Source organism: Macaca mulatta, chromosome 19 (assembly GCF_049350105.2).
Source record: "Macaca mulatta isolate MMU2019108-1 chromosome 19, T2T-MMU8v2.0, whole genome shotgun sequence".
Classification (NCBI taxonomy): domain Eukaryota; kingdom Metazoa; phylum Chordata; class Mammalia; order Primates; family Cercopithecidae; genus Macaca; species Macaca mulatta.
In genome coordinates, this window is record NC_133424.1 from 53,631,235 (window position 1) to 53,658,119 (window position 26,885).

The window sequence follows — 26,885 nt, forward strand, 5'->3', positions numbered from 1 at the left end:
AAATTTCTTGCTGACTTTTTTAATGTTTTGTTCTCCAGAGTCAAAAAAGTTTTTTTTTTTTTCTTCCTTTTGAGCTTTTTAGCGTACAACAAATTGGATAAAGTATAATTTTGTGAGCACAATTTGAAAGATTTATCTTTCTCTCTACCCAATTTCTACAAAAATAAACTATTTGTGCATATTCTTAATTTATGGCAATATAGGTATTTGCATAAATTCCATAAGAATTTGTTTTCTCTTGTAACAGGATACAATTAGAGACACTGGTTATTTTACTAAGGCTTTGAGTGAAATGGTATATTTTCAGATATGACCAGAATGCTATGAGGAATTGAGATTGACTTTATAGAACTCACAAAAAGCCTCTTAGACGGACTGACCTGGTTACCTTGTCTATGCAGTTTCTTTAAAAAGTTAATGATCTGTGGTAAGTAAAGAATGTCACTTTCTGATAGGGCCAGGAATCCCCAAGTTATTTTGAGACCTCAAGAAAAGAGGAATTCACGTAATTCATACAAGTATCTACAGGCACAGATAAATCCCTGGCTTGTATAGCCTTGAGAGGCTTTTGGAAGTCTAATTTGAGATTCCTTATGAAAAAGGTCTCAGCAAAGCCAATTTAAAAAGACTCTCTTTATGCCAACCACTATTGTTGCTGTACTTTATGCAAATAATCAGGCCAGGTATAAGACTAAAACTTATTTTGCAAATACATTTGTCCTACTATGATTTGTCTTTCATAAAAATGGGAGCCTGGAGAGAGAAAAATTTGTGTTTCAGAAGAAAACTTCAGTACAACTGTTATTAAATTCTAGGCTTGTTCATTATTTTTGAGTTTTATTATTTGCCTATAATTTGGACTGAATCCTAAATTCTTTCCTGGCTATGAGTATCAAAAGTAATGATTTCAAGATTTTCTTCCATTTTGGAATATTAGAAATGAAAAATGTGCTTTTCTTCAAGCCCTGAAAACTGAAACTAGACGAGTTAAGTAAACTGTTGGAGAAATCACAGGAACTTATATATAAAGAACCTTTGTGCCTGTTGATGTATGGACTACACAAAAGGGTCACATGAACACTAGATTTGGACTGAGATTCAGAGAAATCTGTGAGAGTGTCACTGCAGTTAGAAGATGCTTCAGAGACTCTAGAAAAATGAGTCTATAGGCCGGGCGCGGTGGCTCATGCCTGTAATCCCAGCACTTTGGGAGGCCGAAGCGGGCGGATCACGAGGTCAGGAGATCAAGACCATCCTGGTTAACATGGTGAAACCCTGTCTCTACTAAAAATTACAAAAAATTAGCCGGGCGTGGTGGCAGGTGCCTGTAGCGCCAGCTACTCAGGAGGCTGAGGCAGGAGAATGGCCTCAACCCAGGAGGCGGAGCTTGCAGTAAGCCGAGATTGTGCCACTGTGCTCCAATCTGGGCGGCAGAGCCAGACTCTGTCTCAAAAAAAAAACAAAAAAAAGAAATGAGTCTATCCTATAGATTGCTGCAGACATTACAGGTGAGCCAATGTGCAACTGGAAGTGTTAGTGGCGATGGCCCAAAGAATTGCTCTAATCGAGGAGGCAGTTGTGTATCCTCGATTGGATTCCAGGATTATACTTTTTGTTGTTGTTGTTGTTGCTATAATTAGTCCTTGGTCCTTTTCTGATTTGACTTCACCCCCTTTTCCATGGGAGATGACTTCCTAGGAATGAGCCTTCATAGTGATGTAAGATCAGATGAAACATACAGCCACAAAGTCATGTATTTAACAGTGATTTCTCTGAAAGATTTAGAATAATATAGGGGGTGGGCAGGTGTGGTGCCCTGCCCATAGACCACACCTGGCCTATAGACTCATTTTTCTAGAGTCTCTGAAGCATCTTCTGAAATCTTCACATTTTGAAAGGCCAAGGTGGAAGGATCGCTTGAAGCCAGGAGTTCAGGACCAACCTGAGCAACAAAATGAGACCACATCTCTACAAAAAATAAAATAAAATAAATTAGCTGGGTGCAGTGGTGCATGCCTGTAGTTTCAGCTATTCGGGAGGCTGATGTGGGAGGACCTCCTGAGCCCAGGAGTTTGAGGCTACAGTGAGCTACGATCATGTCACTACACCCTAGCCTAGGTGACAGAGTATTTTTTTTTTCTTAAAAAAAAAAAAAGCAGGGTGGGGGGTGGGGGGAACAGGAAGCCAGAAAGCCTCAGGGATCTCCAGATGATTGCCCCCTAAATAGTTCTTTCCTGGCCTCAAAATCTTTCAAAATGTATAGCGTTTCATAAAACAAGGCATGTCAATTATAACTTCAGGTGTGCAATCAAAATCTAGCTCCTAAAACTAGAGCCTGTTAAGTTTTATTCTAATATTTATCGTCCCAGGCACAGAACAAAGGCAAGATGAGATCAATTATTCTTCCACCTATCCCATCTCTTTCTACCTGCCTTCCCCCCCGGAAGGAAATATATAAATACTAAGCCTTCTGCAGCCTCTTCAGAGAGAACATTACACCCACAGAAGTTTTCTGTGATTCGTATTTTTCCAGGGTGCACTCTCAAGCTCTGGCTCCATAAACCTTAACTGGTTAAGACCCTTGCCTCAGTCACTCATTCTGGATGACCACCATGAGTCTTGCACAGGCCTTCACTGATCCCTTTGCTACCCAGGTGATGTGTACCTAGGTGAATTAGGTTCCCACGAGTCAAACACTCTTCTCCCTTTCTGCCTCCTCTACCTCCCCCTCCTCATTCAGTGCTGTGTGCCCAGGTCTGGCCCCAGCTCCCAGGCCATTAGTATTAACCTAAGAAAGCAAGACCAGGAAGAACAGGCTGAGAAGGAAGTCAGAGGCCAACAGGCATGAAAAGAGGCAGATGAGACTGTCATTTCTCAGAGCCACCCACTCTGGGTGTGTTTTATGACTGCTACTGGATTTGGAATCTTTTCCTCTTTGTGGCCATAATAGGAATTCACCCTTCTCCTACTTCCTTCCTGTTATACTTTCTATTCATAGGGAACTCCATTTGTGACCAGAGAATGGCTGTAAAAATGGTTGACAGTTGAGTAAAACTGACTTTATAATGACTGGGAACCTGGCTCTGTTTTTTTCCAAAAGAGACTGAGATTCCTCAAAGCCAGCTTTTATGCAGGGCTGTGCCATTGTGAGTGTGGCGTTAGGGAACAGGTGCATAAGTGAAGGGTGAGACAGAAAACAAAATCCTGGCTCTTTGTCAAATCCTGAAAGTAGAGGCGGCAAAAATCATTCTGGAAGGTGGATGTCATTCAGGAGACCTTGGAAATCTCAGGGTATCCTCTTCCCAGATGAAGTGGAGGATGAGGTTAAATTATGGAGTTGGGTGATAGTGGGTACATTACTTCTCTGCCTCGTTTTTTTTTGACGGAGTCTCAATCTGTCACCCAGGCGAGAGTGCACTGGCGCAATCTCACCTCACTGCAAGCTCTGCCTCCTGGGTTCACGCCAGTCTCCTGCCTCAGCCTCCCGAGTGGCTGGGACTACAGGCGCCTGCCACCAGGCCTGACTAATTTTTTTGTACTTTTAGTAGAGATGGGGTTTCACCATGTTGGCCAGGATGGTCTCAAACTCCTGACCTTGTGATACGCCCGCCTCAGCCTCCCAAAGTGCTGGGATTATAGGTGTGAGCCACCGCACCTGGCCTGCTTCATTTTTTTAATCTGTAAAAATGGGGATAACATGCAGGAATTTTTGTGAAGATGTTAGCTACATGGAAAGATCTTAGAATAGTGCCTGGCACATAGTGAGTGCCAAGTCAGTGCAAACTATTATGATTATGGGAATAGGAAAAGGTGCCATCCTGGATGTGTAGGGTGAGGAGGTATTTTCCAGCCAGGGTCCTAGCAGGCCAACTGGAGATGAAGATGGTTAAGCAGAAGCAGCTTAACTTCTAGGAGTGGAAGGATTGGGGAGCAGTAACTCATGCACAAGATTCTGTGAAAATGCCTTTACCCAACAGCAGGGATACCCAGAATGGGTGTGGCTTCTGTCACAATTGTTGCCTGAGAGTGTGTCCTAGACTCAAATGGCTTTGGTGTAAGCCAAGTACAGAAACGGGCTTCAGGGCTACCTTGCACATAGCATTCATCTCGTCAAAGGAAAGCATTCGTCTTGTTAAAGGAAAATATTCATTTTGCTAAAGGAATCCCCTCTTGTAGCCCTGGTTATTATTTTTGTCTCAGTACTACTCTTGTTTATAGGTTGTGAAGAGAAAGACTGAAGAAGTGTGAAATACGGAAGTGCATGTATGAATTAACAGGGCAGAATTGGGACTGAGAAAGTGTGTATCAATTTATGTGAACATAAAGAGGACTTCTTGTTTTAAACAGACCTCTTTGTATAAATAATGTGGGCTGTCTTGAGTGGATGGCAGACTCTATCACGAGAACAGCCCAGCAGAGTCCCAAGAGAATGGGGAGCATGACTTCTTTCTCAATGGCAAGTTAAGAGTGTGTAAGTCGATGAAGAGAGAGGAGATGAAGAAGAAGATGGGTGAGGATCAGAGAAATGAGATGGTGAAAAGAACAGATTGAAAGGAATGTTTACCGAGTGCTCATTGGGTACAGGCTCTGTGACTAATACCTTACACATCTTAATTTACTCTTGGACTGTCATCTTCTGATACAGTAAGAGTCATCTTTGTGCTGCCGATGAGAAAAGGCTGTGGGAGGTGAAGTGAGTGGTCCAGGATCATCCAGCCAGGAACCTGTGCATGTTACTTTATTTGGCAAAAAGACTTCACTGTTGAGATGGGAGGTTATTCTGGATTATCTGGGGAGGCTCAGTGTAATCAGAAGCGTCCTTGTAAGTGAAAGAGGGAGGCGGGAGGGTCAGGGTGAAAATGCAGCAGCCGGAGAGACTCCACTAACCATTGCTGGCTGTGAACATGCATCAAAAGATAACATTTCAACTAATGTAGTTACAGATCTAATAGGCTTTTATTTGTGATTCAGGATTTGGGGCAGCTCCCACTCTACGAACACAATGATAGCTCCCCCTGGGCAATACAATAACAGAACAATGGGTTTTGTCAAATTGGAACCAGTAAACAGAGCCATAGAAATAAATGGATCGGTTAACATCAGGGTACTTCAGGTTACTTTTTTTTGGGGTAAATGTTAAAGCAGAGGGGACTTCCTTATGATGTTGACTCAGGGAGACTGGAATCTTCTGTTTTCAGAAAACACTAGTCTGTTTTGAGATCTGCTTCCTTAAAATTCCAGTTGGAGTATGTAGCATGTAGCATGAGTGGCTCTAATTTGGAGTCTTTAGACTCTCACTTTAGTGAGAGTGTGACCAAAAGTTAAAGCATTAGCATTACCTTCAGTTATCATCATTTTTGGCTTCCATCATTTATAGGTTATGATATCCTCCTGATCACACATTTCTTTGAGTTTATGTAATTCCAGCCAAATAGAGACCATTTGATATTTGATGGATGGCAGCACGCAAACATTTAAAACTTTTAGAGATTACAGCACACCAGGGAGACCGCTAGTATGACGATGAGGAAGATAATGTTAAGAGTTTGGAGTATGCACTTTTGGCAAGATGCAAACCAACTAAAATAGAATAGATCAAAGAATGAACCAGATGAGTGTAGCCATTTTAACCAAGTAGCATGTTTGTTAGTTTTTGTAACTGAGACTCTGTAACACCTGATATATTTGTCCATGTGCAACAAGAAGCGTCATAAACTATAGAGACTCCTTTCTGATCAGCCAATAGGGAGCAATTTTATTATCTAGCGTTGCATACCTGGGTTAAATTAAAACAGGCAGTGAGAACAAGTAAGTCTAGGAGTCTGACTCTAAAAGGGACCATAGTACATTTGAACAAACAGTTGTGTTAAAGATGCTGCTAACATCAGCCATTGGGTGGACTAAAGGATCTCATACGTAAAAATTTGGGGTTGACACGATAGATTAGACAGTTAATCTATCATTCTATGTATATTCTCAAATATAACATCCCAATCAAAGCCTTGGTAATATAACGGATGTTTTAAAATATGTCCCATTATAAAGATAGCAGATTCTCACTGAACTTGTACAAATAACTGAATTACAATAAACATATGAATACTCAGGAATAGTTGCCTAGTTCTGTGGCAGTCAGGTAGGGAGCAAAAGTAAATGTTATAATTTTTGTTCACAAAAGTCTACTTTACCAAATGGCAGTAAGTTATAGATAGCTTAAAAGATGAAGAAATTCATAAATCTGAAAAAGAAAACACTTAAAGAATTGGCAAATTTTCAAATAAAAAATCTTAAAAATGGGCTGGACGCAGCATCCCAGCACTTTGGGAGGCTGAGGCAGGCGGACCATGAGGTCAGGAGATCGAGACCATGGTGAAACCCTGTCTTTACCAAAAATACAAAAAACTAGCCGGGCGCGGTGGTGGGCGCCTGTAGTCCCAGCTACTCGGGAGACTGAGGCAGGAGAATGGTGTGAACCCGGGAGGCGGAGCTTGCAGTGAGCCAAGATCGCGCCACTGCACTCCAGCCTGGGCGACAGAGCCAGACTCCATCTCAAAAAACAAACAAACAAACAAACAAACAAACAAACAAAAACTTAAAAATATTATCCTCATTATTATTTAGTTCAATGAAATTGATGTTTTTTTCCTTCTGTGTTTTGGTTGGCAATTTCATGACGGTATCAGCCTGTTTGCAAGTTCTTAGACAGTTCAGTGGTATGATCTTAAAGTTATCAGAAACTTGTGTTTGAGAGTGCTTGTCAGAGTCTTTTCCATAAATCTTGAAAAAGAAGCAATTTTGAATGGTAGCTTATTGCAAATGCTTTGAGGAAGAATATAAACAACTGTCTGTGAATGACAAAGATTGAAAACGACTATGGTTAAAACTCTGAGGGGAGTTCATTATGATAAAGACACGGCTCACATAGAAATTTAGTTACTTCTGTGGCATATGACATTATGAATGATAACATATTCGATTTCTAGGAATCTCATGTAATTTTTGGAACACTCATATCAGTAACATACCTGTAAATATAACTTAGAGAAGGTTTAGCAGCACTTATCAGTTGACAATGCTTTCCATGTAATTTAACATATCAAATAAGGCAGCTTTTCCACTTAGCTTCTGTTTTTCAACCGGATTACTGAGTTTTTGGTGGAGCCCATTAATGAATAGGGCCAGCAAAGTATAGGCTTGTATATGTTGAAAAAGTTTTCTAGGAAATTCTAATGCTCCCAGCTAAAGAACCATTGTTTTAGCCTCATGTTCTACCTATTAGAACAGGAGTTCTCCATCCTGGTTATGTGTTAGTAGCATCTGGGAAGGCTTAAAAATTACCAATGCCTGGGTCCCACTCCAGATAGTAGGTCAGAATTTATGGGTGGGGCTTGAGCATCATTTAAAAAAAGTTTCTCAGTGATTCCATTGTGTGGCTATATTTCCCATCAGATTTCTCTGATTTCTTGTGGCATTTACTTTTTTCTATTTTGGTATCACGATTATTTTTCATATCTTATCTCCTGTCTTAGGCTGTATGTTCTCTGGGGTAGGGACCCTGCCTTCTTCATTTCTGTATCTTTCATGAACACACGAATTGGTCATCAGGAAAAGGTTCTCAACAACACATAGGTTGTGTTCTGAATCTCAGGTTCACACATTAATGCGAGAGTCATTGTTCTCCATGAGGTCAGAGGTTACTTGTTTTGAAGGGTATGTGGGTAATTCCACAGTTCAGATAGTGGATGGGAAATTACCCTGTTTCTAAGCATAGCATTGGAACTAAGAGTTCTATGTGTACTTGGGGTAGAGGGGCAGGGATGTGTAGGAAGACAGTTCTAATTAGGATGGCGGAATTATACTAGGAAGTAGAGATAAAGGAAGTGAGAAGGATTAGTAAAGAGAAGAAATGTGAACTTATAAAATAGGCCAGAATAGGACCCTTTAGATTCTTCAGTAGGTGAGTGAACTAGATTTTAGGAAGGTAATGAGGCAGTCATATGCAAGGAAGATTTTGAAGACTGGAGACAAGGAGTCAAGCAGGACTTTGAACAGTTCGTTGAGGTCTGTGGGAATGGAGAGAATGACGCAAGAGAGATGTTAAGAAAGGATCAGAAGACTTTCATAGTGTATTGAATCTGGGAAACAAATGAGCAGAGGTTGGGGATAATTATGTCTAAGAGACAGTGGGGTACAGGAAGCATGCAGACCAGGGAAGAAGAGACCTGCAGGAATTAGTGCTGAGAAGCAGGAGTTTATTGGGAGGAGGAGGAGATCCAGTCCCAGGATACAGGTCTCTCTCCCAAACATGGCAGTCAACGCTGCAGGAAACAGGACAAGAGGAAAGGCCATCATACCTGCCAGTCTTCCTGAAATGCAGAAACTACACCAGGGCTACTATGTCAGAGCCACCCTGGCAAGTATTCCAATCATGATGCTGACAGTGGCCCTAGCTGAGAGGCCAGGAGAACTTCCTTGTACTGAAGCATCTGTCATGGAAAGAAAAGAAAAGAAGGAATGAAGGTGATGCCATTTTACAGTGGGGTACCCCAGGAACCAGTTCCTAGCATGAAGTAGTCTCTACTTGTTTTTTCAAGGAATACATTATTTTTTGTGGGAAGCTTGCTGGGAGGTGATTAGCCATCTGTATTCTTGCAGGGTTTTTTCCCTCTCACCATGTTTCTAGGCTGGTGATCAGGCCTCTGTCAATTTCATCCTGGCCTTTCTTTACTTAGATATTTTTGAAGGCTTTGTGATGTGAAAAAGCTGATTGCTATTTTATGTGTCATTAGAACTTTCCATCTTTTCACGGTTGCATCTTTTTCTGAGTGTCTTAGTTTTGGCAGGTCTCTATGGCAGGGAGTTGATTGACAGAAGGCCCAGGTCAGGGCATTCCAAATTGACCACCTCCTTTGCACAGAGACCTCTCTTTCCAGGGGCTCCCGGAAGGGGTATGGAAGCAAGCCCAGTATTGTGAGACTCTGTTTAACACTGACGGGTGACTAGTTGGAGGACGCCCCATCAGCCTTGCCTAAACTCACTTAGAACTGCATTGCTATCTAAAACTTCCTTTTCTTTCTCCTTCACAGGAATCAAATCTGCATCGTGGTCTGAGGGCTCTCCTGGGCTCCTCTCACACCTGCCCCACTTTCCCTCACAGGTGTTTTTCCTAATAAATTATCTTGCATGTCTAATCTCATCTTGGTTGCATCTCATTGGGTAAAAACTAACATACTTGGTTTGATTCTTTGCACTTAGTTTTTTTCTGTCTCTTTCACATGTAGCCAGTAACCATGTCCTCGTGTTTTCTGTGTTGCCTCTTTTTTAAATATGTGTGTGTGTTTACATAAGATACCTCTTACACACACACACACACACACACACACACACACACACACACACACAACCTTTTGCATCTGTTTCTTTATTTCTATTGGAACCGTTTACTTTTGGCCCTCACCAGTCAACTCAGGTTGATTATTAATGCTATGTTAGCTACTGTTGGGGGCGCCTCCTATGGGCCAGGCCCTGTGCTAAATACTTTACCTGTATCTCATTTGTTTTATACAATAATCCTGTCAGGTAGACATTATTTCCATTTTACAGATGAGATGACAAAGGCTTAGAGTGGCGAAAAAACTTTCCTGATGTCATATGACTGGTGAAAAGTAGACTTGAGATTTGATTCTAGGACTACCCAACTTGAAGCTAATGATTATAGTAGTAATATACCAGCTAAAATTTATGAAACATTTTCTCTGTGTGAGGCATTTTGCTGAAGGTTTCATTGATGATTACATTAAACCCTTAAAACAATGCTATGAAGCAAACACTGTTACTGCAGTTTTCAGTTGAGAAATCAGAGGCTCAGAGAAGTTAAGAATCTTGTGCAAGAAATTTGTAACTGTAAACACTTACAAAAGAGGAAATAAATCAACAACCTAATTTACAACTTTATGATATAGGAGAAAAACTAAACCCAAACACAGTGAATGAAGGAAGTAATAAGGATTAGAGTTGATATAAATGAAATGGAGAATGGAAAAACAGTAGAGGAAATCAATGAAACCAACAGTTGGTTCTTCAAAATAAGATCAACAAAACTGATAACCATTAACTAGATTGACTAAGAAAAAAAAGAGAGAAGATTGAAATTGCTATACTCAGAAATGAAAATGGACTCCCAGCATGGTGGCTTACACCTTCAATCCCAGCACTTTGGGAAGCCAAATCGGAAGGATTGCTTGAGGCCTGGAGTTTGAAACCAGCCAGGGCAACATAGGGAGATCTTGTGTCTACAAAATTAAAAAAAAAAAAAAAAAAAAAAATCAGCCAGGCATGGTGGCATGCGCCTGTAGTTTCAGCTACCTGGGAAGCTGAGTTGGGAGGATCACTTGAGCTCAGGAGGTTGAGACTATAGTGAGTTGTGATCACACCTCTGCACTCCAGCCCAGGCTAGCCTAAAGAGTGAGACTCTGTCTTTCTCTCTCTCTTGCTCTCAAAAAAAAAGAAAAAAAAAAAAAAAAAAAAAGAGAAAAAGAAAGAAGAAAAGAAAATGGAGATATTATATATCAGTTCTAGAGAAATATTGTTTACAAAAATACTATGAATAACTGCATGCCAATAAAGTGGATAACCTAGGTGAAATGGACAAATTCCTAGAAACACACACAAAAAGTCTAAATAGACCTATAATTAGTAGGAAGTTTGAATAAAAATTTCATTTGACAAAATTCAATATTCTTTCTTAATAAAAACATACTGAGTATGAATGGAAGGAAACCATCTCAGTATAATAAAGGCAGTATATGAAAAGCCCAAGGCTAACATCATACTCAGTAAAGAAAGACTGAAAGCGTTCTCCCTATGATCAGGAACAAGACAAGAATGCCTGCTTTTGCCACGTCTGTTTAACATAGTATTACAAGTCCTAGCCAGAGAAATTAGGCAAGAAAAAAAAAAAAAGACTTTCAGATTGGAAAGAAGAAGTAAAATTATCTGTCTGTTCACAGCTAACTTGAACTTCTATGTAGAAAACTCTAAAGATGAAAAAAACCTGTTAGAATTTATGAATAAATTCAGTAATGTTGCAGGATACAAAATCAACGTGCAAACATCAGTTGCATTTCTGTCTACTAACAATGAACAATCTAAAAAGGAAATTAAGAAAAAAATTTAATTCACATTAACATCAAAAAGAATAAAATACTTAGGGATAAGTTTAACCAAGGAGGTGAAAGGATTGTATTCGGAAAACTAGAAAACACTGCTGAAGGAAATTAAAGACAACCTCAATAAATGTGAAGACATTTTGTTTTTATGGATTGGAAGACTCAGTATTGTTAGGAGGACAATACTACGCAAAGGGAGCTATGGATTCAACACAATTTCTTTCAGAATTCCAATGACTTTTCTTTTTGCAGAAAGAGAAAAATCTATCCTGAAGTTCATATGGAATTTCAGGACTCAAAATAGCAAAACAATCGTGAAAAAAAGAACCTTGAGAAAAAATGCTGAATCCTGATTTCAGCATTTACTACAAAGCCACAGTAATCAATACAATGTGGTACTTGCATAAAGGAAGACATAGAAACCAGTGGAATGGAATAGGAAGCCCAGAAAGGAATGCTTGCATATATGGCCAAATGATTTTTTTTTTTTTTTTTTGAGACGGAGTCTTGCTGTGTCACCCAGGCTGGAGTGCAGTGGCGCGATCTCGGCTCACTGCAAGCTCCGCCTCCCGGGTTTACGCCATTCTCCTGCCTCAGCCTCCGAGTAGCTGGGACTACAGGCGCCCGCCACCACGCCCGGCTAGTTTTTTGTATTTTTAGTAGAGACGGGGTTTCACCATGTTAGCCAGGATGGTCTCGATCTCCTGACTTCGTGATCCACCCGCCTCGGCCTCCCAAAGTACTGGGATTACAGGCTTGAGCCACCGCGCCCGGCCGGCCAAATGATTTTTGATAAGGGTGCCAATACCACTCAATGAAGAAAGTGTAGTCTTTTCAACAAATGATTTTGGGAAAGCTGGAAATCCATGCAGAAGGATGAGCTGAACCTTTACCTGACACCATATACAAAAAACTAACCCACAGTAGGTCAAAGACCAAATGTAAGAGTAAAAACTATAAAACTCTCAGAAGGAAACTCAGGGAAAAAAACTCCACGACATTGGATTTCACAGTGGTTTCTTGGTTATAACAACAAAAGCATAGGCAACAAAAGAAAAAATGGAGAAGTTGAACTTCATGAAAATCAATAAATTTTATACATCAAAGAACATTGTCGAGGAAGTGAAAACGCAACCCTTGAAGTGGGAAAAATATTTGCAAATCATGTCTGATAAGGGATTAATTTTCAGAATATATGAAGAACTACTACAAATTCACAACAGCAAAAATCTAACAACCCAATTAAAAAAGGACGAAAGACTGCCTGGGCGCGGTGGCAGTCGCTCACGCCTGTAATGCCAGCACTTTGGGAGGCCGAGGCGGGTGGATCTCGAGGTCAGGAGATCGAGACCATCCTGGCTAACATGGTGAAACCCCATCTCTACTGAAAATACAAAAAATTTGCCAGGCGTGGTGGCGGGCGCCTGTAGTCCCAGCTACTTGGGAGGCTGAGGCAGGAGAATGGCATGAACCCGGGAGGCGAAACTTGCAGTGAGCCAAGATCGCGCCACTGCACTCCAGCCTGGGCGACATACAAATGGCCAATTAGCACATGCAAAGATGCTCAACATCACTAATACTTAGAGATACGCAAAACAAAACCGCAATGATGGAATACCTCAAACACATTAGGATGGCTTTGATTAGAAAAAACCACACACACACAAACAAGTGTTTTTAAGGAGGTGGAGAAATTGGAGCTCTAGTGCACTGCTGATGGAAGTGTGAAATGTTATAGCCTCTGTGGAAAATGGTATGGCTGTTTCTCAAACAATTAAGCAAAGAATTACCATTTGATCCAACAATTTCACTTCTGGACATATGTGCAAGAGAACTGGAAGGAATTTGAACAGATATTTGTACACTAATGTTCACAGCAGCATTAGTCACACAATAACCAAAAGGTGAAAACAACTGAAAAGTCCATTGAAAGATAAGTGGATAGAAAAATGAGGTGTATCCATACAATGGAATGTTCTTCAATCTTAACAAGGAAGAAAATTCTGATACATGGTGCAAAATGGATGAACCTTAAAAACATTATGTTAAGTGGAACAAGCCAGACACAAAAGGCGAACTGTTATACAATTCCATTTATATAAGGTTGTTAGAATAGTCAATTACATAGAGACAGAAAGTAGAATGGAGGTTACCAGGGGTTGGGGGAGGAGGAGTAAGAGTTACTATTTATTGGGTAGAGAAATTTATTTAATATGGTAAGATGAAAAAGTTCTGGAAATGGATGGTGGTGATGGTTACACAACACTAAATTGCACGCATCGTAATAGTTAATGGTGGCTGGGCATGGTGGCTCACGCCTGTAATCCCAGCACTTTGGGAGGCCGAGGCAGGCGGATCACCTGAGGTCAGGTATTCAAGACCAGCCTGACCAACATGGAGAAACCCCGTCTCTACTAAAAATACAAAATTAGCTGGGTGTGTTGGCGCATGCCTGTAATCCCAGCTACTTGGGAGGCTGAGGCAGGAGAATTGCTTGAACCCAGGAGGCAGAGGTTGTGATGAGCCGAGATCGCACCGTTGCACTCCAACCTGGGCAACAAGAGTGAAACTCCATCTCAAAAAAAAACAAAAAAAGAAAAGAAAAGACATAGTTAATGGTCTCATGTAAAATATATATATAGTGGCTGGTAGTCTTACCTCTATAAATACACACTGGCACTGCCCCTTCCCTCCCATGCAGAACCCCTGTGGCTGAATCTCCCTATGTCTCCAAGTGTGCATCACTCACTGTCCTCCGTGCTGTGCCCACAGCCTCATGCAGCCCGTGACTTCAGAGCCAGGACACAGCTGAGGAGTCTTTCTGGAGGCTCCCTGTCTTCCCATTTTTCTGCAGCCTGACTTGGGGGAGGTTTGGCTTCAACAGGCAACTTAATTTAGCCAGATTTGGGACAGGCCACCTGGGCACCTTCTCCATACACCCTGGCCACTCCCCAGGTGTCACCAGGGGAGCTGGGAGCAGAGATGGGAGCAGAGTCTGAGCTGCTCCTCCCTCATCCAAGGGGCTTCCTCCTCTCATTTGGAGAACGTTGTGGCTTGTTTCAAAGCCTTGGATGTTTCTTTCAGCTAATGGCATAGGTAAAAGAAAACAAAGGGGTAACAGAAACATAGGGGGTGCCATGTGTTGGTGACAAAGAAAAGCAACTTGACCTTGAGGACCCTCCTTCTTCCCACTCTGTGAAGCCCTTTCCATGACATAGGGCTCTGGGGCTGACGAAGGCCCCTTTCCACATTTCTCAGGTCAGCCCCAAGGTCAGCCAAGAGAAATCAGAAAAACAGGCAGAAGAGAGTCTGTAGAGATGAATTGGGAGGGTTTAGGAGAAAAATTGGCGATTTGCTTGTGCCATTGGACACAGGCTGGGAATAAAACTTTTTTTCTGGCTCATCTCTGAAAGCCAGATAGACTCTACCAGAAAACATACTGCCAGTGCTCCAGGGATCCACTTACCAGAGACTGTGATCATCCTGACTGTGGTCCCGTTGTGGCCAGTGGCTGAGTTAGTGGCATGGCAGGCATAGGATCCGCTGTTCTTTGCAGTGATGTTGGGGATAAAGAGGTTTTGTGTGTGTTGCTGGAATGTGCCATTGACAGACCAAGAATACTGTGCCAGTGGATTAGAGGCCGCATGGCAGGAGAGGTTGAGATTTACCCCTGGAAGGTAATAGGTGTCTGAAGGGGAAATGTTGGGGGCATCTGGGCCATCTGGAGCAAAGAGAATAAAGCCACAGGTGATGTCATCAGAGGGAAGGGGAAGCTCCTGGTCTGTAGAAAGGCCACAGTGTCCCTCTGAGCCAAGCCACAACTCTAAACTCCCAACCAAACCCCTTCTGTGTCTACTGAGACAGAGTCCAAGACATTTACCCGTTTCTCCCATCAGAAGATGTGGACCCCAAGTCTCCCATGACAGGGACACCCCCTCCCCTCTTATTCTTGGTCGAGGCTGGGCCTACCCATGTTTGCCTGGGGTAGAAAGTCATGACCAGCTGGGTGTCTAGGGGTGGGGATCTGCATCTTTGGAGCTGAGAGGGACTGAGAGGCCCGGCCTCTGGCTATGTGGATTTGGGCTCGCGGCCTGGGCCACAGAGGAACAGAAGATACTCACAGAGGACATTCAGGGTGACTGGATCACTGAAGTTCACACTCACTGGGTTCTGTATTTCACACTCATAGGGTCCTGTGTCATTCCTTGTGACATTGAGTAGAGTGAGGGTCCTGTTGCCATCGGAGAGCTGCAGCCTGGGACTGACCGGGAGGCTCTGACCATTTACCCACCACAGGTAGGTTGTGTTCTGAGTCTCAGGTTCACAGGTTAAGGCCACAGCATCCCTGTCTTCCACGGGATTGGAGTTGTTGCTGGAGATGGAGGGCTTGGGAGTCTCCGCTGTGCAGAGAACAGAGAGAAGATTGTCCTGTGTGGCACCTTTGATTCCTCCACAGGCATCTTTCAATCAGAGTTGGCATCTCCCACCTCTCAGCCTACTCGAGTCCTTAAAAGCCCATGGCAGGTGTGTATGTCACAAGACAGACGCATGATGATCAGGGCTCAGAGACCATGAGGCCGCCTTCTCTGTGTGGGAGAAGCACAGACTTTCTGAAGTGTGAATTGAGCAGCAGTGCTGGGTTGTGGACACACCCAGGACGGGGAGTTACAGATCCTGGTGTCTCTTCTCATCCCTCCCTGACCGGCTGCCTGCCTAGCCCACCTTGGGGTCCTCACCTGGAACATAGGTGCTGGGTCCCTTCCAGCTTCACAGTCCTACTTTGCCCCTTGAGGTGTGTTTTTGAGAGTTCTGTTTCCAAGAACATTCTAGAGATGGGAGACGATGGGACTTGCCATTGTCCTTAATTCCTGAGGATACTGGGCAGCCTGACCTGGGACTGGGTATTTCAACAGAAATAACACAGGGGAGCCCAGGGGCAAGCCTGGAGGTCGGTTCCGTCATCAGGCAGTGGAGCCACAAGATAGGGCAGTGTTTCCCAGGTGTTTCATCGTGACTTACTTGGGCCAGTGACCTCTAAAGATAGAGCAGAGTCCGAGGAATGATCTAGAAGCAGTGAAGGGGACAGGCAAGAGCAGGTGGCTTTGGAGCAGAACCATGTTTCCTTTCCTTGGTTTTTAATGTCCCTTCTTTCCCTGCAGAGGGCAGGTGAGGAGCTGCGGATCCTCCCATAAATACATGTGGACATTTGCAAATGCAAACTGACTGGCGGGAAGGGGGAGCATGAAGTGCTGGAAATCTGGCTCTCATGGACCATGGGTGTTTGACAGTTATGAGAGAAATTTGGGAAGAAGTTTTGCAAATATTTTCTCCCATTGGACACTATGCAAAGTGAAATAAGTCACTCACAGGATAGATACTGTAGGATTCTACTTACATGAGGTTCCTAGGGTAGTCACACTCACAGAATCACGTAGTAGAATGGTGGTTGCTATGGGCTGGGAGTGGGTGGAATGGAATGTTGTTCATGGGTCTGCAGTTTCAGTTACACAGGATGAGGAGGTTCTAGAGGTGTGCTGTACAGCTTCATGCCTATAGTTCATACACATTGAGTATTTCTTATACATACAGCTTAGGAACAAAAAGTATTTTGAATTTCTAACTTTTTAAAAATTTTGAACGTTTGCAGTATACATACCGGTTTAGTATCTCAAATCTGAAAATCCCAAATCCAAAATGCCCCCGTGAGCATTTCTTTTGAGCATCACATTAGTGGCCAAAAAATGTGGAATTTTGGAGCATTTCAGATTTTGGATTTTTGATGGTCCATGTGTAACTGTAGCTTGCGTTTTAAAATTTGTCAGGAGTTTAGATATTATGTTCTGACTACAGTCAAAAACAAAATTGGAGGAAACATGAAATGTTTACCATAAGTAGAAATTGTTCTTAATTGTCCACAGATATAAATCAGTTGGTGGGAGGAGTATTTCTCTTGATAACAAAATAAGGTTTAGGCGTCCTGTGAATTCCAGCAGGATCACATTATGCTCAAAGGAAGATCCTGAAGTACACTTGAAATTAGCAGCTCCCAGGTAGAGGGAGGCACGTGAGTCCTGTTAGGAGGACACAACCGGTCAGAGAGGAAGTCTTAGGTGTGTCAGTTCCATAAAGGGAGGAACAATGCCAAATTAGGAGAAGGGATGTGTGTTATGTTAGTAAATTTAGAAAGTTTCCTGCCCCTAATTCCTACGCAGAGTTAGGCAAGATTGAGAAGAACCCAAAATAGGTATGTGCAATGCTGTCTTCATTTTCTCTTGACCTCAGGAGACACAGTAGAGTTTGATTAGGTTTTTGCAAATTGGCTACGGTCTAAGTGAAATGCCAGTGGCTCACGCGTCTCCCCACCTGAAGGACCCCATTTATCACAATGATGCCATCACGAAGACACAGATGTGTGTGGAACAGGCAGTAAACCCATCAGACAGCACCTGCCTGGCCATCCAGGATCTAGTCTCTAAAGAGGTTTTGAATCATTCATTCTCTTGTTCATTCCCTCTCTCCTTCATGAGAGAACGATCAAGGGTGTGTCATATGTGGGGCCTGTCCTGGTGCAGGGTATGAGTGGGGAGAGAAAGCAAAGTCTTCTCTTTTGTCCTTCCATGGGAGTGCCAGCAACACATCAGGAAACAGGATTTCAGGTTCAGTGAGTGGGGTTAGGATCTTAGAGGGAGGCTGGACATTACTCGCACCGGCTCTGACAGTTGGGGCAGGTGATTTAGTTCTGTACAAATTAATCAGTTGTGCTGATTTGCTCTCACTTCTCTGAGCTTTGGATGCCCAGGAAGAAAGGATTTGAGTCAATGGATGACCATGGGGTCCATGGAACGCAATAAGCCCTGCTTTCTTGTGGAAGAGAGGATGGGGCTGTGGCTGGAGGGAGACCTCATGCGACCCTGATCTGTCCCTCGTGTTTGTGTGACCCTGGTTCAGTGACTGTGTCTTCCTGTGCCTCCATTTCTTCTCAATAATAAGCTTCTATTAAAATAAATAATAGTCTCCTAAGCCTCCCAGGCCAGTTGGCTGATGACCTAAGAAGCTTGCCCATCTGTCCTCTCCACTCTGAGTCTCAGGCGAAGGACAAGACTCTGTCCTTACCCAGGCTCTGGGTCTGAGCCGTGGCTGGTGAGCAGCTCCAGAAGCCACAGCCCTTAGACGGCTGGTAAATCTTTGCTCCTAGTTGGCCCTGCCCAGGAGGCAATAACCCAGTGCTGGCACAGGTTCCCTGGGGTCACCTGGAGTCAGAATCCTGGGACAGGGGTCTGGAGCAGGGGCGTCCAGGGATGAGCCTCTCTCTGAGGATCCCAGGGGGCCCCTCAGGTCAGGCCCTGACCCAGTTCTTTAGTCTTTCTCAGGGTCAGGTCCATGGGGAGGGCACGGGGTGCTTGGCTGAGACTGATCTCCTCCTGCTGAGCCCCCGCCATCAGACTGTCCTTCCTCTGCCGCGAGTGTCTGCAGGGTCTGGATGCAGGAAAGGAATTCTGATCTGTGGAAGTCTATCTTCCCTGTGTGGGTCCTGCACTACATGTCCAAACCCTAAAGTGGGATGTAATGCAGAGTGGGACACAGGCACAGCCCAGGCCTAACAATCCTGTGTGTGTGAAGTAGAACTGACCTCCCAACACCCAGAGGTCATGGGGAATCACTCACGATGTACGCTGAATTGGCCAGTTACTTCTTCATTCACAAGATTTAGCGTTATGACTTGTAGGGTGTAGGATCCTGTGTCATTTCTGGTGACGTTCTGCATCAGCAGGGTTGCATTGGGGTATATTGTCTCTCGACCGCTGTCTGCAGGCCCTGAGATATTTACTTGAGTTGCTATTACATATCCTATAATTCGACGATTGGCGTCCACCGTTTCCCCTTTGTACCAGTTGTAGCCAAGAGGGTCCTGGGGCAGATTGTGGACAAGTAGAAGAACTTCCTTCCCCTCTGCAGCATTGGATGGCACAGCTTCAATAGTGAGCTGGGCAGTGGTGGGTGGGTTCCAGAAGGTGAAAAGTGAGGCTAGGATGGGGTAGAGAACATCAATCAATATTACAACCTGTGTATTGGGAGTGGAAAAATGGGGACTTTTGCTTTGGAGTTTGTGGTTGTGGTTGTGTGTGTGTGTGTGTGTGTGTGTGTGTGTGTGTGTCCCCTACTGAGTCAAGGTCAGCAGCCCCCATTTCTTCAACACCTCTGACCTTAGCATTTCCCTGTGTGAAATCCTCTTCTTCAGGGTTCTTCGCGGCTCCCTCCACACTGCCCTCAGATCCTGCTCACATCAGGTGTTTTGGGAGACCCTTTCCCTGACACCTCCTCTGGAGACCCTGGGTCTTCCCTTTCTGACCTTTCCCTGCTGTGTTCCTTTCAGGGCTCTTGTCAGCACCTGACCTCACATTCTAGATCTCTTTGTGTGTCTGTCTTCCTCCCCAGGAGAGTGTGAGCTCTGTGAGGGCAGGGACTTGTGTGATGTTGGCTGCACCCCAGTGCCTGGGACAGGCTGCAGACTCCTGTGGATGAGTTCATGAGCATTCCCAGGGCCCTCTGCTTGCTGGGGTTTATTTGCCAATGTCTGACATTGTTGGCTAAGGGCAATGTTTCATACCCTGGTTATGCTTTTATTTGAAGTGTCATCTGGTATGGTTATTATTATCATTTTTCAAATTGTAGCAGCCAGTGATGATTAACCAGGAATATGGAACACTTGAGATGTTCCTGCCTCTCACCAATTCCAGTTCAATGTGATTTCCCTGTTGTGACCCCTGCCCCTCTCTTGTGTCCTCTCCTCTGTTAAGGCTCCAACAGAAGCCTTCTGTCCCCTCTCAGAGCCCTGTCCTCCCCAGGAGACCCCAGCTTATCACTGTGCTTCCTCCTCCTGTCCTCTCCCAGGAAGTCCTCTCCTCACCTGTGAGCAGCAGCTCCTGCCAGGGGATGCACCATCTGCAGGGAGGGGCTGAAATGGGCCCCATGGTCTCTGCTGCCTGTGTGGTCTCCTCTATGGAGATAAGCCTGGGATCCAGAAACTTTCTGAGCACGGCTGTCAGCTGTGCTGTCCTTCCTCCTCCTGTGCTGAGCCTCTTTCCGGGGCAGGAGCACTTCTCAGGCTCATGGGCGGGGTCTGTGCCCAGGACACCTCTCTGTCCCCTCCCCTCTCAGTCCTGCCTCCTTGTCCCTCCTTTCCCTTTATTTTCTGTCTTTGTTTCAGGCCCCTGGGAATTGCTGAGGCCTCTGCCTCCTTCAGCAGTGATTCTCTCACCCAACCTCTACACACACTATGCCCAGACACACACACACACACACACAGACAAACACACAGAGACACACACACAGACACACACACACAGACACACACACACACACACAAAGAGACACACACAGACACACAGTCACACATACACCCTGTAGGTTGGGTGAGCACAGCCGTGGACCCTCAGCGTCCTGCAGCCCCTTGTCTCCAGGTCGGGTGCACAGTTGCTTCCCCTGCCCTCTCCCATCCCCATCTGACTCTTCCCATCAGATCAGGAGGTCAGGGCTCCGCAAGGACCCTGTCACAGGGACACCACCACTGAGCTTTGGGGAGGTGGGTGCTCACTGGTGAGAGGGAGGATCCCTCTCTCTCATTGTGTCAAGCTTGGTTGCAGCTTCCAAGGATGGACATTCAATGCCCTGGATATCCCAGAGGGAACTGTCCTTACTGGTGGTGTGCAGAGCAAATAATCTCTTACGCCTCCCGAGAGAGAGGGCTGTTCTGGTTGGTCAGTTGGGGGCTGTGGGCCTAGTGGTCACCAGGGACAGGTATCAGCTATTTTCTTGCTCTCTGGGTTCTGGCAGCTGAGCTGGGGCTTGGGCCTTCCATGTTCTCTCTGATCATCTTGGGTGTCCTCTGTTTTCGCCCAGCTGACTATCCTGTGGTCACCCCACCTTCCCCATGGCTAGTGCAGCAGGAAGTGGGGAGTTGCCCAAGGGCCCCACAGGACACTGCTCTCTGAGATCCAGGAGAGGGAGCCTGGGACACAGCAGGGGCTCAGAGCTGGAGAGACTCATCCCAACTTACTCTGCAGCCAGGATAGGCTCAGCCCTCCCCATGCTGACATCCTCTGGGGTCTGTCCTAAGGGTTCGGACCTGGTCAGGCCCCTCTGTGTAGAGGAAGGATGGGCAGTGGCCAGAGAGTCCGTCTGGGGGGGACGTTGCTCACACCTGAGAGGGCAGGCAGGGATGGGCCATGTTCTGGGAACAAAGAGAGCTCATCCCTTGCCCCCAGGTTGTGTACATGAGAGAGCTCTGTCCTCCCTCCTGGCTTCACTAAGGACAGCAGGGGGCAGGTGGTCACATCCCAGATAGTGCCTGGGCGTGATCATCACATATTCTTCGAGCTTCCTGGGGTGCAGAGGGAAGGTCACAGGGTGCCTGGCTGATTCCCCAGAGGCACTGTGGGCCCTCAGGCAGCTGTGGTTCTGTGTCAGCGCTGGGCTCAGCCTGTCATGCCCTAGAGAACAGGACATACAGAGCGGGGGGAGGGCATTTAGGGAGCAGTCACAGAAAGAGTTGATGAGGATGGAAGGAGATCATGAGGTGAAAGCGCCCAGAGTGGCGTTGCGTGCACCAGCGCTGCCCTGGCAGATGCTTTTTTTTTTTTTTTTAGACAGAGTCTCGCTCTGTTGCCCAGGCTGGAGTGCAGTGGCCCGATCTCGGCTCACTCTTAGCTCCGCCTCCCGGGTTCACGCCATTCTCCTGCCTCAGCCTCCCTAGTAGCTGGGACTACGGGTGCCCGCCACCATGCCCGGCTAATTTTTTGTATTTTTAGTAGAGACGGGGTTTCACCGTGTTAGCCAGGATGGTCTCGATCTCCTGACCTCGTGATCCGCCCGCCTCGGCCTCCCAAAGTGGCTTTTTAGCTGGACCCCAGGGAAGGAGTGGGTGTGTGGGGCAGGAGGTGCCTGCAGAGGGAGCGGCCTCATGCTGGCGGCTGCCTGGCTGCAGGGAGGAGCTGACAGAGTCTGTATGGGGAGCTTGGAGGGTAAGGAGGACGTGGGCTGGGGTGCCCTGTGAAGGTGGACCCTGCTTGGCTGTGGGTTCTGCTGAGGGAGGTCCACAGTCGCTGGGAAGGCTCCAAGCTGGAGGGACTCTGCCGCCCTCTGGTGAACTGGAAGGGAAGTGTGGGTGGCCGCAGTCCCAGGCCAGGCTCCGTGTTTTATTCCACATGGATCTGCACATTTCACGCGAGGTCACCCACATGTTAAGTCAGAGCTCCATCACGTTCCAGCCACGTGAGTCCCAGTTTCTGTGGCTGCAGGTTCACTGTCCTCCCTCTTTCACAATCAGATGTCCCAGACACAGATTTGTGTCACCTGTGAGTTTGTGTTTGTGTGCAGTGGGCTGCACTGTGTATGTCCTGGGGCAGTGATGTCTGCGGCTGAGCACTGGTTGGGGGTTTGGGAGCAGAAGAGGGAGGTGCCGGGTGGGAAGATCAGTGTTAGGGGAGCAGAGAGGGAGCAGGGACAAGTCATCTTTATTTCTTACTCCCAGGGGACCAGAACTCAGGACCCTGACTCTGGGGCTCAGCACCACACCCTGTTAGTGTCCCTGGGTGTCGTGAGTGCTCATAATTTTATGTTGCCTTGGATTTTTTTAAGTTGTAAGTTTAAGTGCCTTATATCAGAGGCAGGGCTTGGTCACCATGACAGTTTTCAATACTGTACCCGGTCCAAATGGCTCCAGTTGGTGGCCAGAGATAAAATCTTAGAGACATCTCTCCTGCTTAATGTGTTGGGCTCCCCTCTCTCCAGCTGGTTCTTTTAAAAGGACAATTCTGACATGTTTTTTCTTAAATTTAAAGCTCTCAGTCACAGCGTGATCTCCTGGCCCCAGTGCCTGCTTTAAACGAACTCAGTCAATCTGTTTGCTGGAAACCTGTCAGATAGCATCCTGGCCCCAGTAAAGCCAAGATCCACAGGTCCCTTTTCTTCCTTCCTTCCTTCCTTCCTTCCTTCCTTCCTTCCTTCCTCTCCTTCCTCTCCTTCCTCTCCTTCCTCTCCTTCCTCTCCTTCCTTCCTTCCTTCCTTCCTTCCTTCCTTCCTTCCTTCCTTCCTTCCTTCCTTCCTTCTTTCCTTCCTTCCTACCCTCCCTCCCTCCCTCCCTCTCTCTCTCTCTTTCTCTCCCTCCCTCCCTCCCTCTCTCTCTCTCTTTCTTTCTTTTCTTTCTTTCTTAGACGGAGTCTCACTCTATCACCAGGCTGGACTGCAGTGGCATGATCTCAGCTTATCACAACCTCAGCCTCTTGGGTTCAAGTGATTCTCCTGCCTCAGCCCCCTGGGTAGCTGGGACTACAGGCACGCGCCACCACGCCTGGCTAATTTTCGTATTTTTAGTATAGATGGGGTTTCACCATGTTGGCCAGGATGGTCTTGAGCTCTTGACCTCATGATCCACCCACTTCAGCCTCCCAAAGTGCTGGGATTACAGGCGTGAGCCACCGCGCCCGGCCCAGGTCCTTTTCTTTTCCCTGTCTGGGCTCCCTCACCTTGGTGTCTGTGGTCTCCAGGTGTGCCGTGTGCCCCCTAGTGTTGGTAAGTAGTAACAACACTTAAACTTTCACATTGTGGTTGTGTCACGGAGCCTCACCTGCCATCCAGCGCCTGACACTGAGGCTGCCCCATGGGACCCGTGCAGGTTGAGCCCCTGCTGGTGCTCTTTTCTTGGGGCCTTTGGTGCTGTTGGGGACAGGAGCTGCCAGCTAACTTTTTGAAGAAACTGAAGAGTTTTATTTGAAATAGTGGGGTCAGATGATGCATTCCTGGGCTTGGGCTGGTATAACAAACACCGTAGCCTGGGTGACTTAAACAGTAGAAATCTATTTCTCACAGTTCTGGAGGCTGGGATGTCCAAGGTCAAGGTTCCCGCTGATCCAGTCCTGGTGAAGGACCCCTTGCAGATGCCTGCTTTCTTGCTGTATCTGCACATGGTAGGTGCTTGGGAGGGGGTGGAGAGACAGAGAAGGAGAGAGAACATTCTCCTGTGCCTTCCTATTTTTATAAGGGCACTAATTTTATTATGAAACTTCCACCTTGTGACCTAGTCTTACTCTAATTGCTTCCCAAAGACCCTCTTCTCCAAATTCCATCACATCAAGGATAAAGGCTTCAGCAATTTTTGGGGGGCACTTTCAGTTTCCAGCAGGGGAGCTGGGAGCTGCTTCTTTTCCCGTTCATGAGACCTGGCTTTCTTTGCTGGGATGGTTTCACACTCACTGTCCCACACTGGGCTGTAGCCCCACAGAGCCTGTTTCCTCCTCACTTCTTCTGCCCATTCCTGGGTTTTTCTTCCTGGGCTACCATCTCCCTGTGGCTTCACCTGCTTCAGTTGCAAGCAGCTGCCCCTAGGTCGCTGCCCTCCTCACCATCTCTGGCCTCACTGGCCTCTGCCATTTTTTCTGAGCCCTGAGCCCAGAGTTCTGAGCCCTGATCCCAGGAAGGGTGAAGCTGGGATGGGCACTGTCCAAGGTGCTGCTCTCTGTGGCCGGCTTAACAGAGAGGCACCCTGATGTGTCACCAAGGAGGAGGCCCTTGAAAAAAGCTGTTCTTCAGGGGTGCTTGCATCATGGTGGGGTTGGGGGGGTAGACACTCTGGAGTGGACCCATGAACTGCAGGGACCCTGTTCTGTTTCAGCTACCAGCCCCTCCAGCCCCGTGTTTTTCTCTGTAGCTGATTCTCTGGTGTGATCTCTAAGCCTGTGTTAGTCCTCCTCACAATGGTCAGAGCTGTGTGAGGAGATCTAATGGGGGGTATGTGGCTCATGTGCTCACATAAAGTGTCCGGGGGTCAGGCTTTGTGACCTACCCTGCCCCAACTCCACAGCAAGATCTGAATAGTGCGCCAAGTAAGATAAAGTCAGAATCCATGGGGGAGGGTGAGAATCCTGGCAGTGCTGAGGTCTGTGCCTCCAGCTTAACTCTCAGTTTCTCTGCAAATACACTTATGTTGTGCATCTGCAGTTGGCTGGGCAGTTTCATGTCTCTAAATCCTTGACTCTCTCTGTGGATAAGGTCATGAAGGGTCTGCATATAAGTGTATGAGGGCTATCTGATCAGGGTGGGTATGTTTTACATAGTGGGTTTTCTTCACCAAAGACTTCAAAAAATTGTGGTAGAGTGTATATATGTACACTTGTACATATTTATATGTGTAAGACAAATATATATTTATAAATGTATCTGTAAATATGCACATTTATAGATGTCTAATGTGCCATTTAAGCCACTTTAAAATGTGCAATCAAATGGAATTAACCACATTAACTATGTTAAATAACCATCACTAGTATTTTTCCTAGAAAATTTTCATCATTCCAAACTGAACCTCTGTATCTTTTAAGCAACAACTCTCTATTTCTTCCACCCTAGACCTTGATTATCTCTAGTCTGCTTTCTGTCTCTATGAATTTGCCTGTTCTTGGGGTTTCTATAAATGGAATCATACACATATATCATTTTGTTTCTGGCACATTTCACTTAGCATAATGTTTCCAAGGTCCCTGCATGTTCCAGTGGGTGTCAGAGCTTCATTCCTCTTTATGGCTGATTCACATTTTGTTTTTATGTATCACTGTATTTGTTTGTCCATATTCATGTGTTGATGGACATTTGGGTTGTCTCCTTATTTTATCTATTGTGAATAATGCTGCAATCAACACTTTCATCTGAGTACCTGTTTGAGTCCCTGGATTCAATTCTTTGCATATAGAGCTAGGAGTAGGTGTTGTTTCACACAATAATTCTATGATTAGCACTTTGAGGAACAGCATAACTGTCTCTCATAGTGGCTGTACCTTTTTATATTCTCACTAGTAATGTATGAGGATTCCAAATTCTATGTAAGGCTGCCACATGTTATTTAACATTTTAAAAGAATGATAGCCATTGTTATCACTGTGATATGGTATCTCATTGTGGCTTTGACTTTGCAGTTTTCTAATAACTAATGATGCTGAGTGTCTTTTCATGTCCTTATTGACTATCTGTATTTCTTCTTCTCCTTCTCCTTCTTCTTCTTTCTTCTTCTTTGTTTTATTTATTTATTTTTTTGAGATGGAGTCTCGCTCTTTTGCCCAGGCTGGAGTGCAGTGGTGCGATCTCAGCTCACTGCAACCTCCACCTCCTGGGTTCAAGTGATTCTCCTGCCTCAGCCTCCCAAGTAACTGGGACTACAAGTGTGCACCACCAAGCCCGGCTATTTTTTGTATTTTTAGTAGAGATGGGGTTTCACCATGCTGGCCAGTCTGTTCTCAAACTCCTGACCTCGTGATCTACCTGCCTCAGCCTCCCAAAGTGCTGGGATTACAGGTGTGAGCCACTGCACCTGGCCTGTATATCTTCTTTGAAGAGATATCTATTTGAGTTTTTTGCCCACTTATAAATGGGGTGGTTTGTCTTTTTGTTATTGAGTTGTAGCAGTTCTTTATTTATCCTGGACATGAAGCTCTTCTGTATGTAATTTGCAATTTTTTTCTCCCGTTCTGTGCCTTGTCTTTTCACTTTCTTGATAATGTCCTTTGATGCACAAAAGGCTTGCATCTTTATAAAGCTTAATTTATCTGTTTTTCCTTGTTGTTGTTCATGCTTTTGTGTCATATCTAACAATCAATTGCCACATTCGAAGTCATCAAGATTTACCCCTCTTTTTTCATTTTCTTTCTTAAAAAAATGTATTTTATTTAC

The 26,885-nt window shown here is 45.3% G+C and overlaps 1 protein-coding gene across 7 annotated transcripts in view; it reads right to left on the minus strand.

Annotated features, from left to right (window-relative positions):
* CEACAM1 (CEA cell adhesion molecule 1) overlaps positions 1–20,474 on the minus strand; it is an 88,224-nt gene extending 67,750 nt beyond the window's left edge. Inside the window, exons 1-7 of one of the 7 annotated variants that reach the window (XR_013410710.1) lie at positions 20,077–20,472; positions 18,834–19,193; positions 15,290–15,568; positions 14,635–14,889; positions 8,355–8,486; positions 1,889–1,968; positions 810–1,149 (exon numbers count right to left, since the gene is read on the minus strand). Coding sequence is in view for 6 of the 7 variants with exons in the window: in XM_015124079.3 (XP_014979565.1) it covers positions 8,395–8,486; positions 14,635–14,889; positions 15,290–15,568; positions 18,834–19,193; positions 20,077–20,140 (1,050 nt within the window). In the remaining variant the exon portion in view is untranslated. Of the gene's footprint in view, positions 1–809; positions 1,150–1,729; positions 1,969–4,940; positions 6,846–8,235; positions 8,487–14,634; positions 14,890–15,289; positions 15,569–18,833; positions 19,194–20,076 lie in introns of those variants that run through there. The other 6 variants (XM_077983004.1, XM_015124078.3, XM_015124079.3 and 3 more) reach the window with 6 other exon arrangements.
* Between the last annotated feature and the right edge of the window lie 6,411 nt (positions 20,475–26,885).